At 48.5% G+C, this 10390-nt stretch overlaps 1 protein-coding gene across 1 annotated transcript in view; it reads left to right on the top strand.

Moving 5' to 3' along the window:
- Nucleotides 1-5770, top strand: part of FAM222B (family with sequence similarity 222 member B) — a 25169-nt gene extending 19399 nt beyond the window's left edge. The window contains exon 3 of the mRNA XM_008634389.2: nucleotides 1538-5770. Coding sequence (XP_008632611.1) covers nucleotides 1538-3102 — 1565 coding nt within the window. The 3' untranslated portion in view covers nucleotides 3103-5770. The remainder of the gene's footprint in view (nucleotides 1-1537) is intronic.
- Nucleotides 5771-10390: the final 4620 nt, after the last annotated feature.

The following is a 10390-nucleotide window of genomic DNA, read 5'->3' on the forward strand; positions in this document are numbered from 1 at the left end:
CATAGGAGTTCGGCAGCAGAGCTGTGGTGGGAAACAACCCAACTCTCTGCTTGGAATATGGTTATGGCAAGAGACACATAAGCATTTCGCTAGATTTCTGGAGTTCTTTGCAGAAGCAGTCAGAGCTTGTGAGCCAGGTAGGTATCTGGTAAATCAGAGGAAGTGAAACCACACCTCTGTCTGCAGAAACCTTTTGCCTATATCTGGGGAGTAGCATGTTTTTAATCTTGTGAGAGAATCACATCATTTTGCCACGTGATGTGGGGATGGTGTCCTTAGCAAGATGGCCACCCTGAAAAGTCAGCTGAAGAAATAATTGCAGGCCATAAAATAATCAGCCTCCTTCCATTTGCTGAGCTTGGGCCGACAAGAGCTTCCTAATGGACAGAAAGACACTCCAAGTGCTTTCAGATGTCAGCAGCTAGGAAAGGAGTGGGGTGTAAATGGAGGCTTGAGCTGAAGCTTTGATGTATATTGGTTTTGCAGGGCAAGGGTTTGGTAGGGGGGGCATGCAGAAGCTGCTTAGAAACTTCCCCCAGGTCTGATGGAGCCAGTGCCAGCTGGCCCCAGGATGGACACGCTGCTGGAATAACAGATTTAAGAAGGGGGAAAAACCTGCACAGCTGCAGCTGGAGAGAGGAGTGAGAATATGTGAGAGGAGCAGCTCTGCACAGCCCCTCAGGGCACTGCTGAGGAGGGGAAGAAGGTGCTGCAGGCACCAGAGCAGGGATTCCCATGCAGCCCATGGGGAAGACCATGGTGAGGCAGCTGTGTCCATCTCCCTGTGCTGTGGAGGGGGAGAAAGTCAGGAGTGAAGTTGAGCCCGGGAAGAAGGGAGGGGTGGAAGGAAGGGGTTTTAAGATTTGGTTTTATTTCTTATTACCCTACTCCGATTGGATTGGTAATAAATTAAACTTAATTTCCCCAAGTCTGTTTTGCCCATGAGAGCAGTTGGTGAGTGGTATCTTCCCTTCCTTATTCTGACCCTGTGTTTCTTCTTCCCTGCTCAGCTGAGGAAGGGAGTGACAGAGCAGCTTTGGGGGCACCTGGTGCCCAGCCAGGGTCAGCCCACCACAGTGTGGTTCCCACTTCAGGATTACAGGGGCTTCATGTTTAATTCATAACTTTCCAATTTTGAGTTCCATGGTAAAAATACCAAGAGTGGCTTGAAGAGCTATGGCTTGAGGCAGCTTAAATTAAGAGAATAAAAACCAGCCCACCACTGCAGGCTGGGAGGAATATTTCAGCTGGAGACAATCTGATGATTATAACACCTTCCCTATTTTTGTCCAACTGCAAACATACTGTGATGAGAACGTGGTTTTGTTCACATCTTGCCTTAAGCTGATCTGGGGCTTGTGTTGGTCACCAGGTAATAAAGGGAATGAGGTACCTGCCACATGACCCGCTGGTCTGGCAGGATGAAGTTTTCTTGCCTCTTGATTCCTTGGAGGTTTTCTGCCCTTGTTGTGTGACTGTCTTGCCCTGGGGTTGATCCCTTGCTTACCAGAACTGACGAAATTTCCGTTCTCCGCAGGGGACACTACACAGAAAATGAGATCTGCACAGTATCCTACCCCAGCAGAATTGGATGCTTATGCTAAGAAGGTCGCCAACAATCCACTGACTATAAAAATCTTTCCAAACAGCGTCAAGGTTCCCCAGAGGAAACACATACGCCGTACTGTGAACGGACTCGATACTTCGGGCCAGAGGTACAGCCCCTACCCATCTCAGGCCACCACGAAAACGGGCCTGCTGGCCATAGTCAAATCCCCAGCGAAAGGAATCATCAAGGACTTTGACGGGACGCGGGCGCGCCTGCTGCCGGAGGCGATGATGAACCCCCCCTCCACGCCGTACGTTGCACCAAGCACTTTATCCCACCCCCAGGCGCTCGCTCGCCAGCAGGCTCTCCAGCATGCACAGACTTTGCCGCACCCCCAGAGCATCCCGCAGCACCCTCAGGGTATTCCACAGCCACCCAGCTTACCGCACCCTCAGGGGATCCCGCAGGCGCTGCCGCACCCGCAGAACATGCAGCAGCCGCAGGGCTTGCAGCACCCTCAGACCATGGCACACCAGACCCTGCAGCACCCCCCGAACCCGCTGCTGCAGCCGGGTTTACATGGAGGCAGAAAGATGCCGGATGCAGACGCGCCGCCGAATGTGACCGTGTCTACCTCAACCATTCCCCTCTCTATGGCTGCCACCCTGCAGCAGAACCAGCCACCGGACCTGAGCAGCATTGTGCACCAGATTAACCAGTTCTGCCAGGCCAGAGCTGGCATTAGCACTACCTCAGTGTGTGAGGGACAGATTGCAAACCCCAGCCCTATAAGTCGCAACCTGCTTATCAATGCAAGTACCAGGGTATCTACTCACAATGTCCCTACACCCATGCCTTCCTGTGTAGTAAACCCTGTCGACCATGCTGCTGCTGCTATTCCTCCTGCCTCTGTTAATGTGCCCATGGTCAATATTAACAGGGTGCCACCCGCCTACCAGAACGAAATCAAATCGGTTGCGTGGAACCAGCACCAGCTTGCACATCTGCAGCAAATGTGTGGGGATGCTGCTGGGCCTGCTGGACTCGCGGGGAAGCACCCTCAGAGAGAGATTGCAGGGCAGAGTTTCCCTGGCAAAACTTCCAACTACCCTCAAGAACTGTGCATGGGCCAGTCCTTCAGCTTGAAGCCCCCCATCGAGAAGCCTACACCTTCTCCGCCTGTGAACGGGTTGCAGGGACCTTTGCCATATACCAATGGGCACTATTTCCAGCCCCTCTGGAATAACATTCTGCCCACGCCCAACAGTGACAGCTCTGGGTCCCAGGACCTCGCCATGCCTTTCCACGGGGGACAGCCAGCGGGAGCGCCGCTGGATTGTGCAGGAGGAACTCATTTCAGAGCTGGAGCTGGCCCATCCAGCCAGAATAATGTGATGCAGACCATGGATTACCTAAGTGGGGACTTCCAGCAGTCCTGCTTCCGAGACCAGAGCATGGCCGTGCTGGGAAAAGTCCATCGGCCTCCCATGAACCGAGCACCTGAACCAACCGATAGTCGAAATCTTCATATTCAACACCCAGGGTATAGATAGGCTGCAGTCACTTTCACAGACAAAAAAATTATAGGTTTTAGTCTTAATTTTAATTAATAAGCAAGGCGTTTTTAACTTGCAAACTTGTGTGATCATTATAGTACCCATTGGAAGAAGACATACTGTATATTTAAAGAGCTTTGCTTACATGTTATCTCTCTCCTTTATGCATCAAATATTTAACATGCCTTTTGTGTCAAAGAATTTCATTACACTACTTCACGCCACAGCTGTTTCCTCACTGCAGAGTTCCCCTTTGTGCAGCTTTTCTTTGCCTTCTGCTGAGCAGCTCCTCGCTGGACTGAGGTTGAGTTGCTGCAGGGTTTCGCAACCGCATCTGTTCTCCAGCTCCGGCGAGAGCGAGGTAGCGTAGCTGCTTCCATTTCCATCTCAATTTCCTCACAAGATTAAGAGCAACAGAATTTTGTCAGGGAGTAGGGCTTATTTTCAACTCGAAAGCCCATTTCATTAATGCATTAAACATTGACCATTTGCACTGTCTAGAGGCCTGTGTAATTGAAAAAGAGCCTACGTTTGAAAAGAGCCAGCTAGGGGTATGTATTTAGGCTTTAATGGAGGGAGAAGCTTTTCAGCTGTTTCTTGCCCACGTTTATCATTTAGACTTTGTCCAAAGTCAAAAGTCTCTGGCAGGTTTTTCTGACGCTTTCTGTTTTCTGGACAGGGTATGGAGGAGGGGAACGGCAGGTTTGGGACGAAGGCAGCCACAGGGAGCTGCCTTTCATCGTGTTCCCCCTCCCCACTGCCCTTCCACCAGCCTCAAAGCTCACGTTGTCTGAACCCCTCGCTGCTAGGAGTCTGGCCAGCCTCATGTGAAGGGAATCCAGACCCACTGACAACTCCAAAAAGGGTTCAGCCACTTCTCTGGTAGCTGGAATTACTGTCAGGGTGAGGAGGTGTAGCTCAGCCCATCCCCGGTGCAGTGAGCGTGGTCCCGCTGTGGGATGGGAGGTGGTTGGTCTGAATCAAAGCTCCTCTCACAAGCCACTGTGGGATTGACAGTCCCCTGTTCTTCTCCATCAAAACCCCCCAGCGGATTTAATGGAGCAATTCTTCTCCCTGGGAATTAGCGAAGCTATTTACAACATCCCTTTTTCCCAGGGTCTCGGTGCCTAACTCCTTCTGTTCCTTCCCCACGTCACTTCCAGCAGTTGAGTCAGTGACTGTAGGACACTAACTACTGGCTAACCTCAGCATCGTGTTCTCCTCAGTGTACCAAAACATCCCTTTCCTTTCTAACAGCCGAATCTGTTGTAAGTAGAAAATTCCTCATCTCTGTTAACGAGACTAATACTTGAACATAATGATCACAATCAAGTTTGGAAATTAAAAAAAGAAAAAAAACCTAAAAAAAAAAGAAGAAGAAGAAGAAAAAATTTAAAAAAATAAATGCATTGATTCTTTCTATGTACACTGGCTAAAAAATATTGCTCTACACTGTAACTTTTAAGTGTAATATTTCTGTATGAATGTCGCCTGGTAGTGTGGGTTTGAGTAGCATTGTGTATGGGTGAACCCACTGGCCTCTGCCATCCACTGGCCTCCCTCACAGCCCTTGGAAAAACAAAGCCTTAAGTATTTGCTCCTTGAACTTTCCTTAATGAGCATGGTTTAAAAATCTTAAAAGACATCATACAAAATTTAAAAAAAAAAAAAAAGTTTAAAAAAAACAAGTTTTGAAGTGACGTCATAGTTGGCTAGAGATTCTTAAACGTTTTTCGTAAATGGGAAAATTAGAAAACATTTATTTGTATTTTTTTAATTTAGAACGTGTAGTCCTGGGCTGTAACAAATATTTAGGTTTCAAAGCTTAGCAGAGTACGTTTCTGACTCCTTGCGTAAGTTAGTACACTTATATCATGTCATTATTTAAATTCTTTTAAGTGTACTATAACCCGTTCTTTAGTGGTAACTCCTTAGCAAAGTTAAGCAATTTGACTAAAGACGGATTAAATTATGTGTTGGCTTGTGTTGCCTTATATTTAAAAAAGGAAAAATTGCCTGATTGTGTTATGCCAAATGATAGCAACATGAAGTCCTAATTTATTGTTTATAATCGTATTCCTGCAGTCTTTGTGAAAACTGGTAAATATACATCTATGAAAGAACGAAAATCCTGAGGCTTTTCATGCAATATTTTTCTGAATCCATTCTCTTGGAGCCAGAGTTCGAGTCTGAAGCTGCTTCTCCTACAGTCACCCCGTCGTCCTCCACGTCCCAAACCCAACCCCAGCGAGGGCTGTGCTCTGACCTCACCCCTCCCTGCCCAGTCAGTCACTGTAAGGTGTTCTGCTACCTGAGTCCGTACCTTTTTACTAAATAAAACCTTGGCCTCTCCTCTGTTCCGTAGCCTGCTCTAAATCTTAACCCAGACTGTTATTAAAAGCTGATTTTTAACTCCTGCTCTTCTCCCGAGAGCCTGAGCAGAGTCCTGTGCCGTGGTGGTGGTTGCCTGGGAGGTGTTTTGGTGGTGTTGGCAGCACGCTGTGAGTTTTTGGGAGCTGTTCTGCACAGGTACAGCCACGACCTCCGAGGCTTTGCCCCGGTACAGCAGGACCGGGAAGCAAAAATCCTGCTGAGACTCATCCAGGTGGGACATTGCTTGAAAAAATAAGAACCATTTTACTATTAAAATATACTGAAACCTTTCCTTTTGGTCTGGGAGTGAGATTTTTCTTTGAACCGACCCTTTTCACCTCTGCAGCAGCCCTGTTGTGATGGGATCTCCATCCTTCCCTGCTCATCCCTAAAGAGAAACACTGTCCTGCCTCATTCCCAGGTGGAATGTTGGGAGCAAAGGTTGGATATGTGGTGTAGGTGCCCAGGGTGGGGGTCTGGCCGTGGCACTGTCACCAGGGTGAGGAAGGGAGGAGCAGAGGCTCTGTGTGGTAGGAACTGTGCCCTGCTCTCCTGGAAACATGGAAAAAACCCCCGTGGTTTTTCTCTCTTTGCCCTGTGCAGAATTAAGAGGAACCAAAAGGCTGGGGATGCTCCCTCCCCCTGGGGCCTCCCAGTAGCCCCTCATGGGTGGTCACTGACCTTTGGGGCTCACATGGCTGCTCCTCTTGCCTTTCTGTCCATCTGTCCATCCGTGGGTCAGTGCCTTCCCCACCTCTGGCTCCAGCACAAGGCTCTGCTCCCTGCTGGATCCTGGGTGCTTGCTCTGCTCCTTGAGGAATGAGTAAAGCTCAGGTGTTTCCTGAGCTCCTCACCTTCCCTTCCCATTCCTACACCACTTCAGGATCTCGAGGTGGACATTAGGAAGATCCTGGGAAGGATAAACACAAACATCGTGTGAACCCTTCCACAGGGAATCTGTGTCCCGTGTTTGGAGCAGAAGCTTTGAAGCTGTTCAGCCACAAGCCCAGTTTGTTACAGCCCAAAGTGAACACTATAAAAGACACTTGTGAATTTTCTTTAAGCTTTCCATGTCAGATGTCTCCGGGGGCCTTGGCCTCTCCCGTGGAAACCGAACAGAGCTGTTTGCTGGGGACCACTGGGGAGAGAACTGGGAATTGCTGCTGTGTTTCATTAAACCCCAAGACTGATGATAAAGGCTGCTGCTTCTGTGCCAATTAGAATTTTTTTATTATTTTGTCCACAGGAAAAATAAAAGCCAGAGACCTGCCCTTCTGCTGGTTTTATGCAGTGTGATTGTGTAGGGCTTGTGTGGCCATGGAGCCACAGAGTGGGTGCTTGTCCCAAAGGGAATCTGGGGAAGGGTCTCCATGGGTTTCTGGGGTAGGAATGTATCAGGCAGAGCCTGGCTACCTGCTCCAGTAAGAGCATTAGGAAGGTCTGGGGGGGAAAAAAAAAGAATTTCAGACAGAAAGGTGCTGAAACAATGATAAAAAGGGGGAAGAGGAGGAGGAGTGGAGAGGGGGTTTGAGTCCTGCCAAAATTTTAAAGGGAATTTGTAACATTTGCAGTCACCTGGAAGATGGGACCTGGCAGGGTTTCCTCCCCTCTCCCAGGATCGTGCATCTCATTAATCTTTGCTTCCATCTCTCAGAACAACTTGACCCAAACCCCATCTCCTGCGCTCGCTGCAAACCTGAGCATCAAAATCCCTCTTCCCTATTGTTCCCAGTGTTCCCCAAATACTCTGGACATTTGGTTCCCACATGGTTTTCCTGGAATTCGGGCGAAACCAGGCAGGTTAGCCTGGCTGAGCTTAGGCAGGAAGAGCTGTTTGCCCACAGGCACTGCTGCATCCCTCTCCAGCATCCGGAAATACCGAGAGCGGCGCTCCATCCAGCAGAGCTTCAGGATCCCCCTCTCCTTTGACTCGAAGCTTCTTTGGTATCTGGTTTCTTCATACATCCCCCCCCACAGGAAGAATCTCTTCTGCAAGGAGTTTTCAGGAGATTTTCTCATCATCTTTGCAGCTGGACCTGCAGAGAGGATCTGGTGGATAACAATCCAGCAGGGACTTGGTGTGAGCAGCTGCTGCCTCCTCCATAGAGGGATCACCTGCAGCCACAGCTAAACTGAGGGCTTTGAGTAAAATCCAACCTTTTAAAACTTCTCCTTTAGGGCCAAACAGGTTTTTCTTCCAAAGATTTTAACCCAAGGTAGGCAACACCCAGATGTTCTCCAACAGCTCCGTCATCTCGTGATGTTCAGAGAGGAGCAGCGCTGGGGATGCTGCAAAAACTCAGAGCTGAAAAAGGTCCTGCTCCATGTGGGGTTTGGGGGGTCCAGAGGGTGGAGGAGCCAAAGGAAAGGGGCAGATTTTGGTCAGCTCCTGGGGGAGCACACATTGGACACCCTCCAGCAACAGGTGCCTTTTGGATGCTCTTTAATGTTCAGCAGAGTCAAGTTGCAATAAAATTACTGGAGTGTTTTATCTGCTTAGTTTAAGTTAATTTCAAAGCAATTTGGTACAGGCTGTTGATTCTGCTGGGGTGGCTGCAAGCCTGAGAGGTGCACCGACAGTGGAGTGAAATTGCACCAAAAAACTGCTGTGAAACCTTGGCAGCTTTCACTGCCCTCCAACCCCAGTCCGGGGGCAAAAGGGGAGGGAAGGAGCCCAGCTGGGTCTTTAATAAAAGATGTGCAGAGCAAATTTTTCTCACATTTTTCTCCCTGTACAACTACCAGTGTCTGGTTTCATTGTCTTGGAGAAGAAGCATCAAGAATCAGCACAAATCAGGGCTCTGTGACGTGGTTTTGCCAAAAATCCTCCCTGTCTACAATCCCGAAGAGGTTAAAAAGGTTTGGGGGTTATTTAGGGCATCTCCACTGTGGTGGGGGTCTTACACAGGCAAAGGGCCCTCCAGGTGGGGTCTCCCTGGATTTTTGGGGTGTTTAATAAGGTTTTCCTCTCTGATTTGAGCATCTTCTGGAGTTCCTTCCAGTGTCCCAGCGATGCTGGGACAGCGGAGCAGGGAGTGAGCTGGCAGAACAGACCTTTAGAAGAAACCCTCAAACCAACAAGTTTCCAGGAAGTTTATTTTTAAATTTGATATTTGAGGCTAAATTTAGTAGCAAAAAATCGATTGGTCTCCCTCTCCTCCCTGAGCATTAAGAGCATCTCCTGCTGCTGCTGCTGCTCTGCAGCCCAGGCCTTGCCGGGGAATGCTGAAGGTTAAGAGGTGCTCCAAGATCCGGCTGACATTTCCAGACGTGCCCAGGTAAATGGAGCTGGAGCGCGGTGCCAGCGCCGCTGGAGAGCGGCACCCAACGGCACATCCCGCAGAAATGGCTGGAAAGGGGCAGGAAAAGGGGAAAAATCAACCCAAGTGGGGAAAGCAGAGCTGGGAGTTGGTCCCTGAGGTGGGGACAGGGACAACTCCAAGCTCCCAAGGTTGTTTTTACCCCTCCTTGGCTTCCCTGGGCTCATCCAGGAGATGCTTCCTCCAGCACCACTTCCCATTTTAGTTCATAAATTATATATGGATTTTGGTTTGATTTGATTTGATTTGATTTGATTTGATTTCTTTTAAGGCAACTGCTTGCAACAAGGGGCTGCCAACCCCCTGTGTATGGCCTGGTCAGAGGGACAGGGCTGTCCCTGTACCATGTGTGTGTGTATGGGGGGGTATGTAGATATATATACAGACAAATAAAAATACATAAATAAAATATACACAATAAATATAAAAATATAAAAGATAAGAATTAAAAATTTGAAATTTATGAACAGCTACTAAATTTAAATTAAATGTATAATATGAAAGATTAAATATATTAAAATATCTAGATAAAATTTCTATAATGTAAAATTTATGTAATATAAAATACTAAAATATTATATAAAGCAATTTTATTATATTGATGTATTCCATTTTCATATAATAATATAAATATATAAAATTTTAAAATATTTTTAAAGTATTATATATTAAAAAAAATATTAACGATAAAATAAAAAGCATAACATAAGTAAGAATAAAATGTATATTTAATAGAAATGATAATACTTTTAAAATGCAATAATTCTATACGATAATTATTGTAATTATCATTCATTAATTTAAATTATAAGGCTGTAAATGTCTATTAACACCTTGTCTGCCCGATGTCCCCGCTTCCCCTCCCCTCGGTCCCCGCGCGGCGGCGCCACCGAGCCGAGCACCGGGCGGGGGACACGGGACACCGGGACCGGCTGGAACCGGGCACAGGGATGGGCTGGAACTGGGCACCAGAATGGGCCAGCGCGGGTCACCAGTATGGGCTGGCACTGGACATTAACACAGGGGTGGTACTGGGTACCAGTACAGGCTGAAACTGGGCACCACAGTGGGCTGATAACTGGGCACCAGTATGGGCTGGCAATAGTCGCCACTTTGGGCTGGCACTGGGCACCAGTACAGGCTGATCCTGGGCACACTGGGCGCCAGTATGGGCAAGAACTGTCCATCGTTAGGGGCTGGCATCAGAAATCAGTGTAAGGCTGGCACTTGGCACGAGTGTGGGGTGACACTGGGTGCCAGTGTGGACACCAGTACAGGCTGACGCTGGACACCGGAATGGGCTGGCATCAGACACCGGTTTGGTGGCCCAGTATGCCACTGAACACCAATACAGGCTAGAGCTGGGCACCAGTACAGGCTGGTACTGGGCAGTGGTGTGGGCTTATATTGGGCACCAGTACGGGCAGGAACTGGGCACCAGCACAGGCTGGTACTGGGCAGTGGTGTGGGCTTGTATTGGACACCAATACAGGCAGAAACTGGGCACCAGTACAGGCTGGTACTGGGCAGTGGTGTGGGCTTGTACTGGGCACCAGTACGGGCAGGAACTGGGCACTAGTACCGGCTGGGAC

This window comes from Corvus brachyrhynchos, unplaced genomic scaffold (assembly GCF_000691975.1).
Source record: "Corvus brachyrhynchos isolate BGI_N302 unplaced genomic scaffold, ASM69197v1 scaffold145, whole genome shotgun sequence".
NCBI classification, from domain to species: Eukaryota; Metazoa; Chordata; class Aves; order Passeriformes; family Corvidae; genus Corvus; species Corvus brachyrhynchos.